Source organism: Benincasa hispida, chromosome 1 (genome assembly GCF_009727055.1).
Source record: "Benincasa hispida cultivar B227 chromosome 1, ASM972705v1, whole genome shotgun sequence".
Taxonomy (NCBI): Eukaryota; Viridiplantae; Streptophyta; class Magnoliopsida; order Cucurbitales; family Cucurbitaceae; genus Benincasa; species Benincasa hispida.
This window is the reverse complement of record NC_052349.1, coordinates 92,204,362-92,229,507: the sequence shown is the minus strand read 5'-3', so window position 1 is coordinate 92,229,507 and position 25,146 is coordinate 92,204,362. Positions and strand designations below refer to the sequence as shown.

General features: G+C 30.4%; 1 protein-coding gene and 1 non-coding gene across 2 annotated transcripts; both read left to right on the top strand.

The window, feature by feature from the left end:
- The first annotated feature begins 13,184 nt into the window (after positions 1-13,184).
- Positions 13,185-13,257, top strand: TRNAE-CUC. Its single transcript has one exon. It is a non-coding gene; the product is annotated as a tRNA-Glu (tRNA).
- Positions 13,258-14,155: 898 nt separating this feature from the next.
- LOC120072667 (probable 3-beta-hydroxysteroid-Delta(8),Delta(7)-isomerase) lies at positions 14,156-17,013 on the top strand. Its single transcript, XM_039025107.1, has 4 exons — positions 14,156-14,373; positions 15,976-16,122; positions 16,219-16,327; positions 16,487-17,013. The coding sequence occupies exons 1-4, from the start codon at positions 14,220-14,222 to the stop codon at positions 16,749-16,751; spliced, it is 675 nt and encodes a 224-aa protein (XP_038881035.1). The 5' UTR covers positions 14,156-14,219; the 3' UTR covers positions 16,752-17,013.
- The last annotated feature ends 8,133 nt before the right edge of the window (positions 17,014-25,146 follow it).

Here is a 25,146-nt window from a genome sequence, read left to right as displayed (position 1 = left end):
TAGTTGTAGAGTTACGAATGATGTGATTCTTAATTGTTCATCTGGAGATATGTGAGTTGAGGCATCTTATGCAAAAGATATTTGTATAAGACCAGACCACGAAATAGTCACTTTTACTTTATAACACAACTTTTACTGATAAGACTGATTATTTCAATTCAATGACCCAGGTAACTCGATCTTAATCCTAAGCTAACTATAAACTCTTATTTATTCAGGTCCTTTAATTTGCATAGGTGAGAGTGGCTCGACAGTATCGACTCAATAAGCCTCCCAGTTTAGGGGTAAGACCGAGTGGATAGCTACGAACATAGTCCTACAAGACGGAATTCACTCCTACTCACTTCCAGGATTAATAGATAGGTTATTCTCTTAAGTGTTGAATCTAGGTCTTGAACAAGGGGCCCTGCCCTTTCTAAGGCTTAAGAGGGACTCGATTTTTTGGTTGGACCGCAAACCAATTGTCATTAGAGGATCAGTGAGACTTAAGGAGCAAGATGTAATTATAAGGTAAAACGGTAACTTTGACCCAGCTGTAATTACGAACAACCTGTGAAGGATTGACTTACTAATCATGGTTAAATCAAGTGGACAGAAATATATCTATAGTGAGGAGAGTTCAACTACTGGGATTTAGTGAATTGTCCCGGTAGTTAATGAATGTTGATTAAATAGGTCAATGAGTTAATGAGTTTAACCAGTTAATCTCAGGTCGTTGGAGCTCATGATTTGTAGGTCTATTAGGTCCCTTTGCTAGCTCATATCAGACTAAATCTTAGGACAGTGTGATGAGAGAATTTTGGAATGTTCGAATTCAATTTAGGGAATCATCGTTAAATTATATGTGATATAATTGACGTAATTATATAATTAAATTGTCAAATTAAACGAACTGGAGAGTTGAAATTATTTAAACATGATTTAAATATTGTATACATGAATGGAGGATTCATGTTCGAGATAGGTGTTTTTATTAATTTAATATTTAATATTAAATTAATTTAATTAATTAGATTATTTAATTAATCATTTGAAATTAATTATTTAAATTAAAATTAAATTTGAATTTAAGAATCAAAATTCATTTTAAATTAATTTTATGAAAATTAATTTAAAAAGAAAAAATGGGTTAGTGGGTTTATCCCACTTTTGCCACCTTAAAACACCTATTAATTCCACTTAAATTAATGGAGATCTGATATCAAATTTTGGTGATTTTCATTTTACATGAATTCTTCTTTAAATAAAAGAATTATCAGCTGAATATTTTTTCATGCGATTTGAATATTTGAAGGTGATTTTGTTCTTAACATTTCACACACCAAAAAGTATCAACTCTCTCAAAATTTTCTTAAATTTCACCACAATTGAGATCTCATAATCTGTTCTAAGGCTGGAGAATAGCGAAGAAGACTCTAACGGTAATCCCAATGAGTTCGTGTTTTGATTCATGCAAAGGAGTTGTTGAATTTGGAGTTCTATAGAGATTGTGCTCAAAAGATCCTATATTTCCCTTATGAACATGCTTGCTTGATCTCTAAAATTAATGTAGTTAGAGTGCTTAAGATCCTAATTGCTTCTGCATGTTAATTGATAACACCAACAATTGGTATTAGAGCATGACTTAAGCACTTAATTTACGTTAATTTTAGCTTGGTGGGTTTTTTTCATGAGATGAATGCAATGGTTGCTGAAATTAATATATTATAGTTTTGGCATTTAGATTTACCTTCATTTATGTTGCAGTTGTTGTAATTGGCTCCTTGTTTATGAGCCTTAATGTGTAAAGAAGGGTCTGCAAATTTGCTAGAGTTATTAAAGTTGAAATTAGGTTGTAATTGGAGAAGATTTGGTGCATGTGCAGCAGGAAAATGAAGTTGGTTCTGCTTCTGTTAAGAGGTGTTGTGGCACTCTTAACACCGTCGCAGCGCTATTCTTCGTCCAACCTAGAAGCGGCATGAGAATCTGGTTCGGTTGAACTGGTTCAACCGATCTTAAGCTTGGTGGTCTGATTCACCCTATTTGTAGCCTTGAAGGTTCGATTCAAGCATTCTTCAATTGGTTCGAGTCAGTTTAAATGGTTCGGGAATGGTTCGAAGTAGTTTGTGGATTATTATTGTAATAATTTAGGTGTTTGCTTGATTAGGATGTCAAAACTGGTACATTTCAATGTGTGTTTATTTAATTATGCATTATAAATGTATGCTTTAATTAAATAAATCTTGTATGTGAAGGAAATCGAACATGAAGATTTCCATGAGCAGCGGAAAAATCATTCCAAATTATAATCATATATGAACTTTACAATTACAGTCATAAATAGAAACAAAAGGGTTTTGCGTTAATTACAGAAATTACAGCATGATATACATAAGATCAAGGACAAGCGAAACACACATTTGTAGACTCATCGCCAAGGTCTTTGATCACGAACGCTCGAACACAGCAACACAGCAACCTCGAACGTTCGTCCGACACGATCACTACACTGCACGAACACCGAACACTCAAACTCAGCGATCGCCTCAGTCACGAACACCCTAACAACACGAACGGTCTCCACAGAACCTCGACAATGTTGAGTTGAGTAAGACACCACCAAGAAGGCTACCTTGGTATTCTCGGTATGAGAATCCAGAGGGTGGGCTCTGTGTGGACTTGGTTTGAGGTAGAAGACGGAGGAAATAACAATCATGTAAACAATTGAGCAAGTGAGAGAAGGCTGAACCTATCGTATAGGTCGATGTCCAATCGTTTAGCAAAAGCTAAGCGATCGTCTAGCAAAAGCTAAGCGACCGTTTAGCTCATCGCTTAGCTAAGTGTCTGTTGCCTACAAAACACTATATGATCATTTAGCTAACCCAAGCTTCGCTTAGTAAATCCTCTTTACTTGACAACTTCCGTGAGATTGTTTCCGAGAGAGGAAATCTAAAAAAAAAATAATTTTTTAACATTACTAAAATTAGGAAAACAGTTTTCCTTTTATTTCACGATTACCATGAAACCACCAATAACCTCCCACTCAATTGGTTATTAGAGAAAAAGAATTAATTATCTAATAATTAATATTATTATAAATATAAATGATAACCAACTTATCATACTATATTTATAACCTATAGTTTTAATATTTCATCTCATAAAACATATAAACCATAGCTCTTTTTCTATTCCATGGTACTTAATGTAAATCTCATTTACATTAATCCTCCACTAAATGTATCTCATACATCATATTGATCATATCATATATAATCGAATTACCTCTTGTCAATTTGAACATTTCAAATCAACACCAAGAACTGATACTCAATCCAAGAGTACCCTCATGCATTTCTCCAGCAATTTCACACCTTCTTCAAAAGTCAGGTTCTCGTGCCACTCATCGCGAAGAATTGGCCATGCAAGGTGATTGCCAAAACTCTTTAGTCATGGGATCCACCATCCGTTAACTATCAGGCACTCTACTAAAGACCGACAACTGAACTCTCCTTACCACAGATATATTATGTGTCTATCTTAACCAATAAGCAGCGCGACAACCCTTCATAGATTGCTCATAAGTACAGCTGGGTCAAAAACCATTATGTCTCGTAGTTACATCTAACTTCTTAGGTACCACTGATCTCTCTAATGAACATAAGTCATAATCCTACTATGACTGAGTCCTCTCTTCCAAAGAGAAGCTGTGGCCACTATGTTCAAGCCCCGAAATCAGCCCTTAAAGGAGCAATCTCTCTACTTATCCCTGCTTTGGGAAAGGAGTGAATTCCATCTTGTGGATTGAGTTTCCAGTTCCCAGATCAGACAAGTCTCCAAAAAGGTTGAGTTGGCAATCTGGCCACTCTCACCCATACTAATCAAAGGACCACCCTCAAAGGCAGGAGTTCCAAAAATACTCAGGATTGAGGTTGTCACCTGGTCGTTTAGGTGAGATGTAAGTCTCTAGTATCAACGGCTACAGAGTCTAGTCATCTCGTGATCCGGTCTTATACAAACTCTTTGTATAGGATACCCCTACTCGTACGTCTCCACATGAATGGTCAGGATCTACTATTTGTAGTAGTTTATAACACTTGCAAACCTCTACAAAGCGGGTCGTATTCGTAGTGTCACCATGATCAGGTATTCCACCTTAATCCTTATACTACAGACCTATTTAGGTTATCACTTAAATCATGATCCACTTGTATATCACATATGCATGCTTAAGTTTACTAAGATAACCATGGAGCTTTGTTTATTGGATATGAGTAAATTCCAGAATGAAATAACAGTTATTTTATTCATCAAACAATGTGTATCATCACAAACAACAAGACTCCAGGAGAACTAAGACACCAATCCCAACAATACCACTATAGGAAAGCATGTTACATGCATTGAAAGTATATTATAAATGTTATAATGTATAGTATGCATGTTTAAGGTTCCATGAAATTTAGTATAAAGTGTTATATTAAATTATGGAATGTTGATGTATGTTATAAAATTGTCTAAGTTATAATTGTTATAAAATAAATTAAACATTTAAAAATATATAACAAAGATAAATGCATGCTCACCTAGGTTTTACAAATAACAACTTGTTTTAATAGTTAAAATAGGTCGTTATCTTATAAAAATTCGGTTACAAACTCACCTAATAAGATTTTGTTTAAGGTTGAAGATACTTAAGATGACGGTTTATGGAACACCTGCTACCTGAAAATCGAACAAGTTCTTGAGTCTTGTTAACTCGGTTTTATGAGCATGCATGAACGATGTAAAGTAATAATAGTTTCTCACTTAAACATTGTAGGTTCAATGCAGTATAAAAGTTATACTCGGATAAACACCTAGACTTAAGTTGTTTTTAGCTGGAATATACCTAAGTAAAAGTATACCCAAACCGTCTTGAGAACTTTTGTTCTCCTCAAACTATTCCCATTCTCATTGGGGTCAAGAACTTCATTGCCTGGTGGTAGGTTGAAGCGATGGCCTTTAAACCGTATAAAGTGGGTCTTGCTAGTTGGACAACCGTGGAGAGAACTCTAATAAAAAAAATCAATTTTTTTTTTACAATTGAACTCGCCCAACAGTCAAATAGACCGTTGGGCAAAGTAGGTACGCCCGGAGGTATTTTTGTAACCATCGGAAAAACTCTAATATAATTTTTTCAATTTTCTTTACAATTGAAACTAGCCTGATGGTGAAGTAAACCATCGGGCGAAGTAGGAACGCCTGACGGTCATTTGGACAATCGTCGGGATAACTTTAATATAAAAAAAAACTCTCGAATCTTTTTTACAATTGAACTTGGCCCGACGGTCTCAAAGATCGTCGAGATTAGTAGGTATGACCGACGGTGGTCCAAAACACCGTCAAGAGAGCTGACTTCTTCCGACCCTTGTCAAATGCCTGTCGGGAGATGATTTTATCCCGATTTCGTAGTAATTTCGTCCGAAAAAGTAGGAAAGCTCGACGTTTTTTTCTCCGTCGGAAAAAAAATCGTCGAGAAAAACCAAAAATCTTGTAATAAACTTTAAAAAACGTAGGATTTAAAAAAAGTTTAGTATTATTTTAAATTTTATTAATCTCATTCAAATTTTATGCTTTTGTTGGAAAAAAAAAACAAAACCATAGTTAGAAATTGATTTAATTATGTAAAATGTATATAATGAAGTAACTAGTTTTAAAAATTAAATCTTGTTATAGAGAGATTAAAAAAAAACCAAAATCTTATTGTTTCAAAAACTAAGGGCTTGTTTGATAGATCTGAAAACATAAATTTAAAAACAAGGAATTCAATGAAGATAGAGTTGTATTTTAGGTTTTCAAATATGTGTTTGATATCATATTCAGAAATTGGAATCTAATTTAAATAATTATTTAAAAAATGTTTGATACAATATTTATGGATCATAAAACTAGTCGTAGTTATTTACTAAATATTAGTTGAAAATAAACTATTATTGATTTAGTTATGAATATGTTTTAGGAAAATTTTCACAAATAAAAAAAGTCAAACTATTTACAAAAATAGCAAATAAATATTGATAGATTTCTATAGCGTCAGTTTTTATCACTGATAGATATTGATAGATTTCTATTAGCTTCTATCAGAGAAGATTAAAATTTTGCTATTTTGTATAAATAGTTTCACTTATTTTTCTATTTTTGAAAATCCCCCTCTGTTTTAAAACTTTATAATTATTATTTTTATAATATTATATAATTTATAATACTCTACATATTACTTCTTTTAATTTTTTTTTAAAGAATAAAGTTTATAACATGATATACGACATTTCTAAATATTTTTATAATAATTTTAATATAATTCTACATTTTAAAATTGAAAACTAAAAAAATGGATACAATGAAAACATAAAAATATTGATTTCAGAATTTGCAAGGTTTGGATTATAGAATCCTAAAACAATTTTCAGAAACAAATTATGGGTTGTCTATCAAACATATATTTTTTGAACTAAGTGAATCTGAAAACATAAAAATGATCTTGATTGCGAACCAAATAGATTTAAGGTTTGGCTTGGGCTATAATGATTTTTTTTGGAAAATGTGAGTTTTTCGCTCTAGCTACCATGTTTTTGTTTTATTTATTTTGAAACCGTGATTTTGTTTTGGCCATCAATGACTTCTGTGTTATATGCGAACGAAAAAATTTTCTAGCTCTGGCTATAGTAAAAAAATTTAATGGTGAGTTTCTTTTGGCCATCCGCGAAGAGCGAAAGAGAGCAAGCCAAAGCAAGAGGGAAGATTGTAGAGGGTGAGAGCAATGAGGAGATCGAAAGCCAAGCGAGAGGAACAAGAACAAGACAGAAAAAAGAACAAACTATAAAAGAAAATTTGAGGGGAAGAAGGGGCAAATGGTGTAAAGTGAACTAAAAAATATGGAGTGGGTCTCATATAATCAAATAATGGTAACTAAAATATCACCTATTGTTAGGGAATAAGATTACACATTTGGGTGTAATAAAAATGTGAACCCACAATTAATTCCCATTGTAGAATTTGGTAAACACCATCAATTGCAATTGAGTGGGCACCATACCTAATTTTCATTCCTTGATTACAATTTTAGGGAGGAAAATGTGTCTTTTATCTTGTTCAACTTTGGGTTGTATCGATTAAATAACTAAACTAATAATTGTATCAATTTAAAACTTGCATTTTCGTAAATGTAATCATATTATACCTTTTATTACGTTTAGTTTAGAAAACATCGTGTCTCATACATATAATTTTATCAACTAATTAAACTCTAAGATTTCATAAGCAACTCAATATGGACTCTTAGATAGGATTAACCTATAAAAATCATTCATGTATCAAGTTTAATTGTCCATTTTGTTAATTTTGCATTTGGAAGAAGTCGTCAAGCATGCATGAATTGATCCATTAATGCTTTCCAAAGGAAAGCCTAATAAAATGGTATTCATTGATTCATTTATGACCGTTTAAGAGTTAATTAATTGAAATAATTGACAATTTAAGAGTTAATTAATTGAAATAATTAAAGTGTCACATGATATTTTTTAACAAAATTTGAAGTATGACTTAAATCAATATACTTAAAAAAAATAAGGGTTTAAATTTAGACATTATTAGTTGAGGATTTTTATTAATATACAATACTCAAATTTTAAGAGTGTAAATAAATATATAAATAAACAAATATTTATACTTCAAGAGAGAGGAAGAGTTACTTCCACCTAAATGGAGATTCTTCGTCGAGTAGTTAGAAATATTTCTAAAAATCCGATGATACAAAGAATGTGATCAATCCAACCAAGCGCATATAATTTGGGTTGGATTATCAACTCATTTCGATTAGATTGGGTTGAAATAAATGAAAAGTTTATAAATTGGTGTTGTATGAAGTTCACCTAAAATAATATGAACTAATTTGAATTTATTATTAGTTTTAAAAGGCATGTTTTTAACTTACATACAGCTATTTATATACATGCATTTATTTTAATTTCACTTCATTTCATTTTTTTTTATTATTATTTATTCTCTGCCAGCTCTTCAAAATAATATCTTTAACCTTTTGAAAAAGAAAAAAAATCATTATATAAATTGTAAGGGAATTTTAATCTTAATTCGATATCCTGAAAATAATAAAATAAAATTGTTATACATAAACATTTTTTAGTTTATAATAAAAATAAATAAATGACCCCGAATCACCTAAATTCAAAGGTTATGTGGTTGAATTGGGTTGGGCTCATTATTCAATAAAGGATTGTTTAGAGTAAAAAAATCTACAAGCCGAAAATTTTGGTTGGGTCTAAAAAGGTGTTTCAACCCAACTCGGTTCAATCAACAAACACTCTTAGGAGTAGTTCTCAATAAGAGAAAAAACTAGGTTTGTACGGTAACCATTTGCTTTTTAGTTTTTTAAAATTAAGCATACTTCCTCTCGACTTTTTACAATGGCTTGTCTCTTTACGTAAAAATAAAAAAATAATAAAAAAATTCTTGGCCAATTTCAAAAAAAAAAAAAACAAACTTTTAAAAATTAATTTTTTGTTTAGTTTCAAAAACATTGCTTAGTTTTTTAAAAATAAGGACAAAATTGGCATTTTGTTGATTTAATTTTAAAAAATTAGAAATAAAAAATAAATTGGTTCTGAAACCATGCCTAATTAGTTATTAAGAGAGAATGAAATTTGAAAATGTGAGAGATGGTATTTGGATGAGAGAGAAAAGTGGAATATTGATTTGTGTGGAGACCATTTAGAGTGAAAATGAATGAGGAAGAAAACTAGAAATTGGAGGTTGGGAAGATAATATTTCAAGAGAGGGAAATTAATAATATGAGAAATGAATGTTGGAGGGGTTGAGAGAGGGTATTTTGGGAAATAAGATAGTAAGTTATTTAAAGAAACTTAAATTTTTAGTAGAATGAGAATTAATGAGGAGAAAAAAAACTCAAATAATTGCTTAATTAGATGAAATAGAACAATTAATAGGGTAATAAATTCACTTTAGTATTATTTAATTATTTTTATATTAATTAAATGTTTATTCACTTAAAATAAAAACAAATGAATATTTTATATTAAACATAATAAATTATTTAACTTAGTTACTAAAATTAATTAAATAAATATAAATTAATTAGAATACTAGTAATTAATAAGAATAGATATATTAAATAGTTTAGATAGCATAAGGAATTAATTATAAATGTATTAGTTGGAATATGTTAATTCTACATATTATATTTTTGTATTTAATAATTAAGTAAAATTTATAGTAATGATTAATTGATATTAATTTATTAATTGATTAGGATATATTGTTATTGTTTATCTCCTAAGTATATAAATCTCACATGTATAGAGGGTATTAGAAAACTCATGTCAAATGAGTTTAAAAATTATTTGATAGTAATATCTTGTATTTTAAAAACTGAAATCTTGTTAAAAAAAAATAAGAATATTAAATTTTTGTTTGAAATCTACAAAATATGTGAAGATCTATAAGAGGTGTGTTGGTTGAAATTCACACTTAATGTTTAAATATTATAGTAGAGTGATGAATATGATAATGTGGAAATTGGTCCATTTTTAGTTAAAATATGTAGATTGTGTTGGATCGATATGGCAACACTAGAGAGGGTGAATAGAGTTTAATTAAACTTTTTTTCTAAATTAATTCAATTAAACTAATTAATACACTTTTTATAAATAATAAGAAAAATTCAAATTATGCAACAAATAAGATGACAAAAAGTGTGATAATTTAATTTTATCAAATTTTAACAAATAAATAAGAACAAACTAAAACATACAATAAATTGTTTAAATTAATTGCAAAAATAAAAAGGAAAGAGTTAGAGAAGAATACACCGTAATTTTTATAGTGGTTCGGTCAAATTCGACCTACTCCACTCCCTAAGCGCCTCTTGGGAACTTGAATAAAATCTTTCCGACTCTTTCCATGGATTAGAGCCCAACCGTTACACCACCGCTCCTTTTACGAGTTCAAGAGCAAACCCGATCCTTTCCACGGTTTAGGATCAAACCGTTACAAATGTTGGAATTTTTGAAGAACATAATACAACTCTCACTAGAGTGGATTTACAAGTTTAAGCACTCAACAAATTTATCCTCATAATACAATAACACTCTCTCAAGAATAAGATGAAAAGAATTGGAAACTTAGTGAGAGTAACAATGGAACTTTTGAGTTTTGGAGGATTATGAAATGTAAAATTTGTTCGTTTAAAATTTGGAAAGGAAGATGGTTTATATAGATAGAACAAATTTTAGAAAGCACAATTAATTTGGATCATTGGATTTTGGAAAAGAAAAATCAATGTTGGAAATTTTAAACTAGACTAATCGTTAGATACAAACAAAATATAATATTAAATTCCTTTTCTTTTGAAATTCATTTTCTTTTTAAAATTAATCCAAAAAAAAAAAACATATCATGTGTCAAAAACTAGCCGTTAGACACAAACATAAAATAATATTAAATTAATTTTCTTTTTAATTCATTTTCTTTTTAAATTCATTAAATCCAAAAATAAAAAAACATATCATGTATAAAAAACTAGCCTTAGATACAAACATAAAATAATATTAAATTTATTGTTCTTTTAAATTTCTTTTAAATTTTATTTTTTTAATAATATATATATATATATATAATATTTTAAATAACCAAAAGCCACATGTGTCACTCTCCCAAAGCTCCACGTGTCGTCACGGGATTGGTCATTGATGCTGACTCAGTCGCCACGTCATCGCCATCGGTATTTTTTCGATAAAACTCGTTTCGGTCATAACTTTTTTTTGTTTTAGCTCCGATTTGAGTGATTCAAGAGGTGTTGGAATCGTTGTTTCAAGCTCTACGCTATGGACATATTAAAACACTAAAATTTTCAGTAATTAAAAATTGAGTTTGTTATCATCAAAACATTGATTAATTAATTAATTAAAATTAATTAATTTGAGATTAAGGGTAAAAAAGCCAATAGAATGTAGATTTGAACATGTAAATTTTTAGTAGAGTATATAATAACTAACTAATTAAGTTATACTTTAGCATGTGTTCGAAAAACTTTGTTTAACATATGGTAATTGATAGCTTGAAACTCATTCGGTTGTGTTAGATTATTTTAGTTCAATAATTTATAATAGGAAGAATTTGAACTTTTAAGAATGTGTTTGGTTTAACTTTTTCAAGTATATAATTTTAAAAATAAGTTATTTTGAAAAAAAATTGAAGGGTTTGACAACCACTCAAAATAAATTTTGAAACATTTTAAAGTATATTTTAAACTATTTTTATTAAAAGAGTTTTATATAAAAATGACTTTTTTTAATTTTTTTTTTAGTAAATCCAAACATATTCTTGTTTTTTTTTTTTTTTTTTAAATTATGATGGTGTAACACTAAATTATTAGTTTTCTTATTGTTTGCTTTCGTGATTTAATTCAAACTATATTTTGAGATTAACCAATCTTTTGTAAGATTTTTTTGGGACATATTTAGTTCACATTTTTTTTTAGACAACTCATGTTTATAGCATCTAAAATTAAAATTCGGAGAAGTTTTGAGTTTAATTTCAATGCAGTACTTAGGTTTGATAATGTTACAATTTTAGACTTAGATTTGAGTTTTGTTTCAATTTGATCTCTAGGTTTCAAAAAGACACTTTTAACTTTTATCATTATTTTTTATAAATACTCATTTGCCGTCTTTGACATTAATATCTATTAATTGATTTCAAATACTTATGAAGGGAAATTTTAAATGTAATTCTAATAATGTGAAAAATAATGAAACTTCATTAATTATAGTTGTTTATTCTTTTAAATTAATTAATAAATATTAAATAACATCAAAGATGAAAAATGAGTATTTAGTGAAAATTTAAAGTTAAAAGTGTAAATCTTGAAACCTAAGACCAAATTAAAATAAAACTCAAATCTCAAGGGTAAAATTGTAACATTTTGAACCTAAGGATTAAATTGAAATTACCAAAGTCAAAACTTAATGACTAAAAGTGTAATTTTTTAAATCTAGATAGCAACTGAAAACTAGACCTAAAACTTAGGGATAAAAATGTATTTTTTCAAAAGAATTAAGTTGTTATTTAAATAAAATAAAATAAAATAAAATCAAGTTGTCATTTATTGAAAGTACAAATATTTTTTATTTTAATATATATGAATTAAAATTAAACATTTTCCAAAACACATGGACTAAAATAATATTTAACCAAAAAGAAATTATTGTCTAAAAAATCAATATATATTGTTATAGGTCTTTTTTGGCCCAAAAATCATAAAGTTGGGGAGGGCGGACTCTTAAGGGTAAAATCATAATAATGATAGTCATGTGAAGGTGAGAGGAGTATAAGAAACTGACCATTGGGCTAAGGGAGGAAGAGAACAAGGAAAGGAAAGATGTTGGGCCAAATGGCCCAATCGCCTTTGGAAGTCGAAGTCGAGGCTAGTCTCTTTCCATCCCTAAAGGTCCACTTCTCGCAAGCCAAGATCTAAGCTCCCTTGGTCATCCTAAATTTGCATTCGCTAATCTCTATTAGATTTGGAACCTTAGGTCTATTCCACTACAAAAAAAGGGGTCATAGGCATTACTCAAGGGAAGCAATTTTTCTTACTTCTAACTTATTCTAACCTTTTACTAAATACTGACTTAAACATCAGAGATTTTATGGCATGAACCACGTTCAGTGTTTTTCTTCTACTTTATTTTGTAGGTCGTCTTTCTTCCCAAAATTACAAATTTATCGTTAAAGGCACAACAAGATTAAGTGAGTATGGTGTATCAAAATATATAACATGTAAGAGACAACATTAAATACTCAACGCATCTTGCGCCCATTGCCTGGCCAACGCAACTAACCTGTGTACCATGTACACAATTATGATTTTATCCATTCAGCATACTATGGACGTTAGATGGCTACCATGTCAGCCATGTGAACTTGGTCAAAGGACCAAACTAGTGGACCTCGTCCACGATTTTAGTATTTTTTTTATTTTTCCAAATCCACCCCCCTCTTCTTGGCTTGAATTTTAAAATTTAAAAAAAAAACGTAAAAGTACCATAAATAAATAAGATATTTAAGAAAATGAATTTGAAGTTCCATCAAGGGAAGAAATTTAATAAAGAATAGGTTCACCAACAAGATCCGTTGTAGTCTAGTTGGTTAGGATACTCGGCTCTCACCCGAGAGACCCGGGTTCGATTCCCGGCAACGGAATATTTTTGGTCCACAAAAGATAGGATAGAGAGCGCGCATTAAATTTATATATATACGTATATTTTTTTTCTTTTTTTAAAAAACCCTATTTATATATTTAATTGGATATTTTATAATTTCTGTTTGAATAAGAATTAAAAATTTCTAATTAGATCTCTATGATTTACACAAAATTCTAATTCGGCTCTTATCATTTTAGTAGTTTTAGTTCAACTCTTTAAGTTTTTCTAATTTCTAACCATTTTCAATAGGTCTCTGATTTAATCAAGTCCAGAAATAGTTCTTATTATAATTATATTCAATACATTTTTACAAATTCATTATTAAGCTAATCTCTTTTATTTAACTAGTTAGGTTAAATTTTGTCAAACTGACCTTTAACTTAAAGGTACTATCATAATTTGTCTCGGTATATAATGACAAAGATGTACTCAAAACAATCGATATGTTAGAAAAAAAAAAGTTATTTTTAGCTAATTTTTTATAATTGATTTGGTCTTAAATAGACGTGAAAAACTATTCTAACAAGTTTGTAAAAATGATACTAGTTTTGAGAGTTGTTTGTGATAGTTTCCCAAACTTCTTGTGCTTATACCCTATACACAATTAATTTTATAAAATTCCGACTGTTTGGGGACCATGAGATGGTATATCCTCACATCCTAAATCATTTCAGTGTTTGGAGGTTCATTATATTATCTCACCGATTTTAATTATTTGTGAGTCTATCGTTTTCCTTCATCTCAATGTTTTAACATTTTCTCAGAACTTTCAAGACATCAGAACTTCTCACATCCTATATATTTAAATGATTATTATTATTATTATTATTATTATTATTATTATTTGTAAAATACCCCGCATTTAATTATATATATATGTCTCAGGATGAGGCCGAACCGAAAGAACAGTGAGTAGTTCATTGGTCAAACTTGAAACCAGAGGGAAAAAGTAAGTCTCCAATGGCGGGGGAATCTGAAGCTGCTCGCCATCCTTACATTCCCACAGATCTGAAACTCCCTGAATATGTTCCTATTTCACTCCCCGTTTCTACTATTCTCAGCGTTTATCTCCTCTCTTCTCTCTTCGTCACTTTCCTCGTCTGGACTCTTTCCGGTATGCTTTCATCTTTTACTTCCATTTTTCTTTTCTTTGTTCGGATTCTGTTTTATGTTCTTTAAATTCTGCTTCATGCTGTGCTAGAGAAGAAGACTGGTGGTTTTCATAATCTGTAGTTTGTTTTTGCGTCGAATCCCTGTCTACTTGTTAGGAATCACATGATGAGTGAATTAATCGGGAGTAAAATCAAACAATTTCAAAGGTTCTACTCTTTTTCGTCTCCCCTGAGAATTTTATTGCATTTGGCCTTTTGATGTCTTTGCTGAATCCGAAGGCTGGTGATGTAACCGATGTGAAAATTCAAGCCTGTGCCTCGTTCAATTATTCTGTTGTTTTTCTTTTAGAGAGGATTAAGATCCGCTAAACAGATAGAGACGCTGGATTTGGCTTGCCTTAGTACTCCTTATCTGACTCGTGCTGTTGTCTTTTGGTTTAGATGATTGCTTTAGAATAACAAAGCTAGGATGTCTTTTGGTCTATATGTCCAAGCTTTGGTAGCACCAGAACATTTTTGCTTCGAAATGGATAATGAAATATTGATGGAGATGTTGTATGTGAGAGAAGTTGTTCAATAACATAGTGTTCATGATGGAGGAAAAAAATTAGGAGCATTTCAGTTACATTTAGGAAAAATAAGGAGGTTCAAAGGAAGATAAAAGAAGGAAAATGCAGAAGAAGCTGGACATTAATTAAGCGAAGGGGGAAGAAACAAAATTCATAGTGAAGGTAGAGCGTTGTACAAATATTGGATCTTAACACCATGAATATTGTAGGAAACACTTGATAATGGGCAAATTATTCAAAGATTGTATCAAGGGTTCGAAGTAGGGAGAGTCACAATTGCCAACAACAGAACCAACTAATTATGATGGTGCAAAGTCATTGGGGGAGAAACAAAGGGAGGTAGATTCTAGAGAGTAGTCACGAGAGTCTGGAATTTTGTAATTTATTGCTAATATCAATACCATGTTCTCTTTGACTTTTCCTTCAATCTTTGGTTGGTATCCGTTCTTGGAAATTGATTGAAAATGGGAGATTGTTGTTGGAAACTTGCAATGTAGAAGAAAAGAAATTGTTGAACGATTTAGCATCCATGAGGGAGAAGAAAATTGAGGACCATCTCAGTGACTTTTCAGAAAAATTAAAACGTTCATTGTGATTGCAATATTAGGATTAAAGAGAAGGGGTTTGACGTTGGGCAGGAAAGCTCAAGTTTAGGCATTTTGTTTTGTTTTTTTCATAAAAAGAAAGCATAGAAGCAGTCACCAATCTTTGTGAACTTAAAAACTCTTGTTGGTGTCACATCCTTCCTTGTTACAACCTCCTCGGTTCTGGTTATACAACCTAACTGTCATCTTAGCATACAGTTGAAGAAATCAATCTCGAAGACTTATGTTACAACCTATGATATATTTTTCTTTCCTAGTGCACCTCGTGTTCCTTTCATTTGGCCTTCCATGTGTATACATGTTCTCTCCATATTTATTATTTTTTTTCTTTTCATCTGAGTTTAGCAATGGAAAAAGATGTAGTTCTTACAGCCGTTTACAAAATGGTTCTATGCCTGTTGATTTTATCTTCATTTTCCCCTTATAACAGGACGACTTACCAAAAGGGCAAAGATTGAGAGGTTGCTCATGTGCTGGTGGATATTTACTGGACTTACCCACATGGTTCTCGAGGGTTACTTTGTTTTCTCTCCAGAATTTTACAAGGACAAAACTTCTTTCTACCTTGCGGAAGTTTGTAAGTTAATTCAATTCACCATCTTTATAACCATAGCTATGGTAGTGTAATGGTCGTGTGGATGCTCCTCTAATGTTCATGTGCACAACTTGCCAGGGAAAGAATACAGCAAGGGAGATTCTCGATATGCAGCTAGGGAGTCCGGAATCGTCAGTATCGAAGGACTAACTTCTGTTTTAGAGGGTCCAGCTTGCATCTTAGCAGCGTAAGAATTTATCATCTGGAATTTAGAATGCTATACATACAAGAAATCATAGTTAGATGTAGGGCCTGTTCGCATCGACTATTCTAAGTGCTTAAAATAGTGTTTCTAAGTAATCTAATTAGGCCCGAGTATAATTTTGTTGGCATCGTTAATCTGCAGGTATGCGATAGCTACAGAAAAGTCATACAGTTACATACTACAGTTTGCCATATCATTGGGGCAGCTATATGGGACTTTTGTGTACTACATAACTGCCCTGTTAGATGGTGATAACTTTTCTTCAGGCCCAATTTATTACTATTCATACTTCGTAGTGGCAAATTCGTTCTGGATTCTTATTCCCTCGCTTATTGCTACGCGGTGTTGGAAGAAAATTTGTATTGCAATGAGCACTGAAAGCCACATGAAAACCAAAGTCCCCTAAGAAGTTCTCACCCATTGATATCCTTTTGGATTCAAGTAAAATTGATTAAGTAGTACACAAAATTCTTCTTGTATTGTTGCGTGACATTAGTAAACAAGACGTTCCTAGAATTTGAACATTTACATGAAAATTGGGTATGTTGATTCTGCATTTTCGATCTTTAGAGAAGAAGGTTATGATAATTATTGGTGAGCTAAACCCACTTTAATGGGTGTCAATTGAATTAACGTTTGAATATCTGAATTTGTTATAGTTCATGTCATCAACTTTTCAGCAGGTTGGTAAAGTGTTTTCTTTAAATCTTTATCGTTATATCGATTTGCCTTGCAGAATTGTGTGATTCAATATGAAGTTTGAGTGTACTATAATAAATGGAGAATCATTGTTAAACTAGTAAATCTTTCATCAAACGGATCATGTATTGTATTTTACAAAATGGATTATTAGAGTAAATGCACAGAGGATTCTTAAAAAATTATGAATAAAAGTCAAAATTGATTTATTTATGATTATTTAGAGATTTAATTGATACAGTTATAAGTTTTACATTAGATTTTCTCGAACGAAATATGATAGAGGGTATAATATAAATTAATATATTTATAAAAATTCAGGATTTAAATTGATGCAATTGTTAGTGGATGGTTTAAATAAATATAACTCTTAAAATTTAGGGCATATATTGCTATTTTCCTTTTAACTTTTTAAAATTACCAAGGCAAATATATAACATGCAATATAAGAAATTAAAATAATTCACAAACAACAAAAAAAAACAAAAAGACAAAATAAATGTGATTCTATAATTTGCACACTTCACTTCCCAAAATCAATAATGACCATGATTTTTACTTGCGCTAAAAAGAAACCTGAATCTTTTTCACGGTTTAGGGTAATCGTTTCGTTTTTTTTTCTTTTTACAATTCAAGATGTACTCCCACCTAAATATCAAAAGTCAATAAAGGTAAACAAACCAAACTTAAGGTCATATGCACAGATCTTAATACAAAATAATGCACAAAGATTACCTTCACAAAAGTGAGAGATTCTGAGAGATGATGTTAAAATGTCCTTTTACTTTGGGTAAAAAAAAAAAAGTAAAAAAATGTATGAAGAAGGGTCAGCACAAAATCAATATGTGCCGCAAAAAGAAGAGGGGAAAACAAAAAACAAAAAAAGCACAACATCGTGACAGTTTGTTTTTTTTTTTTCTTTCAAAAATTTGTTAAAAGAAATTAATCTTTCTTTATGGAGGCCATAAACTTAGGTGCAATATAGGCTCTACCTAAGTACATAGGAAGTGAAGAAGAGAGAGTAATTAAAGAAGAAGAATTGAGTAGAAATAAGAAAGAAGACATTTTGGTAAAAAGTACGAGTTGTAGGAAGTAGGAAGGCCGTTTCTTTTTAAATTAGTGAAATTAGACCATTAAGAACAAGGTGTCATCGTTATGAGGAAAAAAAAATAAAAATATTGTGAAATTGAGGAGCACAACGAGAACACGGATATAGAAAAAATATAATTTAATAATATATTTATTATATATATAAAATAAAATAACTAAAAATATAAAATTTGATAATATGAAAATTAATGGAATTTTGAAGTGGAATTCTCATCAATGTATGTGTGATTTTAAGATCCACCAAATGCCACTATTTATAGGTAAAATGATAAGTAGGATGGGGACTTACATGGATATCAAACATGAATAATTACAAGACACATGGACATGAAGTGAGAGAAACAAGTGGTTGTAGAAATAAGATGCATTCTCTATATTATTTTGAATAGAAGTCCGTTGTATACTAATATGTTTACAGCGATCCTCTCGGCTAAAGTGTTTGAGGATCACTAGTGAGACTAAGACTACAGGTTGTATAAGCTAGGGCAAGTGGGAGAAAAACTCATGGGTATGTGATACCTAAAGGCAAACTATGGGCATGTAATGCCCTAGTTTATTGTATTTTCCTGTAAAATTCAAAAACTCAATGTCTTCATATGTATGTTACCACTGGAGTTTTAATCCAAGTAGGAGTTTGTTGGGTTTTTATGTCCTAAAACTCGTGGTTTGTAAACAATAAACTCATATCGTAAATCGATAAAGTTGTTATTGAATATATGCATTGCTTATTTCGTTTTAGAATATATGATATTTTATTCCATTTTTTTTATTGCATTAACCACAAACCAATAAACAAACATCCATAGTTATCGTTGTAACTTGAACATATATGTAGAGACATAAAGGTGGATCATGTTTAAGTGATAACCTAAGTGGTTTGTAGTATATGCATAAGGCTGGGTACCTTATCTTGGTGATACTACGAGTATGACCCATTTTGTAGATATTACAAATGTTGTAAAGTGCTACAAATGATCTGATCCTGATCATTCATATATTAGACATGTGAACGGGAATATTTTATAGAGAGGAGTTTGTATAAGACCGAACCACGAAATGCTTCGTCTCATTATATAACGTCGTTCGTAATAGAGACTTTCATTTCACTAGGATGACCATAGGTAACATGACCTTAAACTTGAGTGAGTTGTGAACTCCTGCCTATGAGGACGGTCCTTTGATTTGTATAGGTGATAATGGCTAGATCGCCGACTCAATAAGCCTACCATTTTGGGGATTCGTATGATTGGGGAGCTGGGAACACAGCTACACAAGAAGGAATTCACTCCTTTCCCGAGGTTGGGTAAGTAGATAAATTGTTCCCTTAAGGGCTGATTCCGGGGCTTGAACAATGTGGCACCACACTCTCTTCTAGCTCGAGAGGGATTTAGTCATAGTTGGACTATGATCTATTGTTCATTAGAGGAATCAGTGGTACTTAAGGAGTTAAATGTAACTACATGAACAAAATGGTAATTTGGCTCAGCTGTACTTACAAGCAATTTGTGAAGGGTCATCGTACTATTGATTGGTTATATCCAATGGACACATAAATATATATATAGTGCAAAGAGTGCAACTATCGATCTTTAGTGGAGTGTCTGACAGTTAACGGATGGTGGATAATTTGATTAAAGAGTTTAATTAATTATTCACGTACTGTTTGAGCTTCAAGCTACATGTCCATAAGGTCCCCTTGGTAGCTCAAAAGGATTTAGTTGAGAATCAGTTTTTGGGTTAATTTGAATGGTTCAAATTAATAAGAGGAAATTTAATTATATATGATATAATTAAATTGATTCGATTATATATGATATAATTGGTATAATGTGTTTGATACATTAATTGGAGGAGTAAATATTTGAATGTGATTCAAATATATTTTCTATGAATGAGATTCATAGTTGTTGAATTTAGTATAAAGACGATTTATATTAAATACCATAAAATAGAGAAAAAGAACTATAGTTTATATTGTATATGATGCAATATTAACACTATAGGTTATAAATATAATATAATAAGTTGGTTATCATATTTATTTATATTATTAATTATTTGATAATTAATCCATTTTTCTCTCTAACCAACCACGGTGGTTAGTTAGTTTTCTATTGTAAATGGAATAAATAAAATAAGATTTTATAATTCCATATTAGAGTCACACGAATTGTGGAAATTTTATACAATACATTGAGAGAGCCTATACGATAGTCTCATCGCCTAAATGAAAGTAATTCTCTATGTGATAGAGTATGTTCTTCCTTCAATCTTCTTCCTCCTCCAAACTCCTAAACTCCCTCCTAACCAAAATAGCCAGAGCCCACCACTCCTGGGTTGTCACCTTGAGAATACTAAGGAAATCAAGTGGTAGTGTTCTTTCCTTTTTTGGTTTGAGTTTTGCTGTTGTTCGAGGGGTTCGTGATTGTTCGAAGTATTCGTGAAAGCACGAGGGATTTACTTGAAGAAGAGTTCTTCAGAGGTATAATCTTTAAACCCTTTTTGTTGTTCAAAAGCATGCTGTAATTTTTGTTAAGAATGTATAATCTGTATGTTTTATTGTAAACGTTTGTTTTCAATCGTAATGAAATTTGGACTATTCGCTTCCGCTCAAAGGTTCTCTGTAGAATGAGTTCCTTCAAATTTGTCATATGAGATGTGTTAAATATATCATTATCTTGGTATGCAAACTTTGCTTCCACATTTTTCCCTTTTTCCTTCAAGGAGGCTTGATAGAGGTCAACTAAGTGTTTTGACGTACGAATGTACGTGACCAATGGCCAGTTATTCCGCATCAGAAATATTTATTTTCAACATTCTTTGAACTTTTATCTTGTGAGTTGTTCCTTTGTGATCATCATTTTGTGTGGTTCTTTTGAAATTTAAATGATTAGCACGACCATCATGAAAATAATTATTATTTCTTCATCTACCACGATCACGACCTCGACCACAACCTCGACCATGATTATTAACATTCACAACATTCACTTCAGGAAATAGTGTTGTTCTAGTTGATTGAGATTCGTGGTTCTTCATCAATAACTCGTTATTTTGTTCGGCCACGATAAGACATGAAATTAATTTAGAATATTGTTTAAAACCTTTCTCTCGATATTGTTATTGCAGGAGCATATTCAAGACATGAAATGTAGAAAATGTCTTCTCTAACATATCATCATCAGTAATTTTCTCTCTGTATAACAACAATTTCAAACTGATTTTAAATAATGCGGAGTTGTAATCACTTACTGATTTCAAGTGCATCTATTCATAACGAGTTTTAGGAAGAATAAGTGTTTTTTTTAATGATCATACATCTCTTTCAAAAATTTTCACAAGATACGAGGATCTTTTATTGTAAGATACTCCATTTTCAATCTCTCGTGGAGATGATGACGAAGGAAAATCATAGCTTTCATTTTGTCGATGTCATATTTTCTTCTTTAATAGTTTTCCCATGATTCACAACATCAAAATGGATTTTAGCATCAAGTACCCATGATAAATAATTATTGTCGTTAATATCAAGGGTGACAAAATCTAATTTTGTAAGATTTGTCATGGCAACACTATCATAAAATATTGTACTTATGTTAGAAATTTAATAGATATTGAATATACAAAATAACATTAAATTTATTAATTATAATGAAGAGAGAAAAACTAGCATACCTTTATGACTTACCTTTAGCGAAGAAAACGACAGGAGCTTGTGCTGATAATGTGTTGTGAAATTGAGGAGCACGATGAGAACATGAATATAGAGAAAAATATAATATAATAATATATTTATATAATAATATTAAATATATATAATATAATATAAAATAAAATAACTAAAAACATAAAATAACTAAAATTATAAAATTGGATAATATGAAAACTAGTGAAATTGAAGCGGAATTCTCACCAATGTATATGTGGTTTTAAGATTCACCAAATGCCAATATTTATAGACAAAATGACAAGTAGGATGTGGACTTACATGGACATCAAACATGAATAATTATAAGACACATGGACAACGTGAAAGGTGATACATGACTTTTGGGATATTAAGCAATGTGCATCTATTCATTATTATAATATTCATATTGTATAGGTTTAAATCTTACTTTAGTCTTTAAACTTTGAATCTTGTTCTATTCTGATCCCTAAACTTTTAAAAAGGTCAATTTTAGTCCCTAAACTTTAAAAAAGTATTTATTTTAGTCTATTATTCAAACTATATTAACTATTCAATAGAAATTTGAGGGTACTTGTATTTTTGGATGGTGATGCTCTAGATGTATTGAGCAAGATGAAGGTGAAGTAAAATGTCAACAACTAACACACCAAAATATTGAAGTACCAAAATTTTGAACTAAAAATATCTTTTAAATTCTCTCGCTTTGCTACCTTATTCAAAATTAAAACTCTAAATTTTTTAACGTGGCTAACTTATTTGGTACCTGGTCATCAAAAAATACAAATCACCTTCCTATTTTGTTGAAGAGTTAACAAAATCTTAACATAGTAGGGACCAAAATAAGCACTTTTTAAATGCTTAGGGACTAAAGCGAAAAATTTTAATAGTTTAGGAACCAAAATGAACAATACTAAAAGTTTAGGGGCTAAATTTTCTAAAATTTAGGTACCAAAATAAAACATTGTTCAAAATTTAGGGACCAAAATAAGATTTAAACCCATTTTATAATACATAGGCTAAAATTAAAGGAGCCATGAAGTAAAATGATAATTTAGTCAATAAATTAACATAGAAAATAAAGTTTAATTACTACTTTAGTCTCTATACTTCTGATTTTGGTTCATTTTGGTCTTTATACTTTTAAATTCTTTATTTTGGTCCTCATACTTTTAACTTTGGTTCATTTTGATCCCTATATTTTAAAATTGTTCGTTTTAATCCTTGGACAAAACTTTAGTTCATTTCGGTTCTTATATTTTTACAAGATTGTCATTTTGGTCCCATCATTTTCACTTTTAAAGGATAAAAAGGTCACTTTTTTTAAAATTCAAGGACCAAGATGAACCAAAATTAAAACTATAAGGACTAAAATGAACATTTTTAAAGTATATGAACCAAAATGAATCAAGGTTGAAAGTAGATGAACCAAAAGTATAAAGACCAAAGTATTATTTAAATGAAAAATTAAAAAAAAAAATAACGAGAATTTATTAGACATAAAATTAAAAATTCATAAATCTTTTAAAGGAAAAAGAAGTAAAAATATCATTTTGAAGAAAAAGAAGTAAAAATATCATTTTGATTCTTGTACTTTTAGTTTCACTTCATTTTAGTTCCTTACTACTTTCAATTGTCTAATTCTAGTTGATGTACTCTCAATAAATTTTAAATTTAGTTATTGAAAGTTCATTTTATAAAAATTGGCTAAACAATATTAATAATTTCTATGCAAAAAAAAGACTCCATGCGAATAAATCGAACCGTAAAATGATATTTTTTTAACCAAAAAAAAAAAGGTAAATAGTAAAAACTACCTATAAAGTATAGTAATAGTTGCAAACTTGCAATCATACCCTTAAATTGTCAATGGTAAAAACCGAGTTCTCAAATTTATATAAATGTTAAAATTATTTTTGGGTTAAATTTCTAAAATTATTATAAATTTGAGGGTATAAATGCAAGAATTTTTATTAAGCGTCATGAGCATAAATTGAAATAGAATAATTTATAATTGAATTTTGAATCTACAAAGGATAAGAGTTCCACCACACCTCATTAACACGAAATAATGTAGCCTTTTTGGCTACAATATCAGCTAATTTATTTTTATTTGTAGAAATATGAATAAAAGAAATAGAAACAAATTTAGAAGAATATCCCAAATTTCCTCGAGCCACACTCGGATGTTTCCTTCAAAAACGATTTTCTTCAATGTCAAATTGATTACTTCACTGTAATTTGATTCCACCACAATTTTCTCAAAATTAGATTGAGAAGTCATTCGAACACCCAGGATAATTGCTTCGATTTCTGCTAATGAGGAGGATACATCACATTTGCTGAAGATATACCAACAACTTTCAATAAACCTTCTTCATCTCTAATTATAGCGCTCAATCCATAAGAATCTGGAGAGGACTTCCATGTTGCATCGACATTCAATTTCGCAAAACCTTTGGGAGGAGTCGTCCAACCACGATCTGAATCAAAAGATTTCATCATACTTGACAATGTTCTATACAAAGATGATTTAATATTTGAGGCTCAAATTTCTTTTAGTAGTTTTGAATCCTGTTGAACATTAAACTCAAATTGTCAAGTTTTTTGGTGATTTTTAGCGGGCATTTGGAAGGTCAAACGATGTCCAAATTATGTGTGACCTTATAGATTTTGATGCCCCATATGTGTACTTTCTGATGGTTTAAGTCTCGAGTCGTTTGGTGTTTTCTATGGAAAGTTATGACAGTTTGAGTTACGAATGACCAAGAATTACTGCAACTTTTGAAATTCTATCTTAATTATTGTAGTCTCTTTCATTTGCTTTTATTAGTGATTTATTGAAGGAATTTAGGAAGACATTTTGTGAGACTATATAGTATTGTAATCTTTGCTAAGATTAGGTTGAAAAAGAAATCAATTGAAGATTGAGTATTAATGTCCATATTTTATTCTTTCAGACTTATGATTGGAAAATAATTTCCAAATGAAATGATTGATTTTTGAAGGAATCTTAAGCTGTCAAATTCTCATCCAAACTTTTCCCATTTTGTCAACATTTGAAGATGTTGGAAATAATTTGGTGTTCAAATAAACCTTATGCCACTCTTTACTGTATAAATATCATTCTTGTTGTGATGCCAAATAAGTTGGTCAATTTAGAGGAACTGTCTTAATTAAATCAATATCTACCTTTGATAATACTTCATTGACAAGATCAGTGTTCCATGATCCATTTTGATTAATAAAGTCAGCTACCCTGGCATTCAAATCCACAGTTAAAGGTTTAAAGGTACGAGCTCTA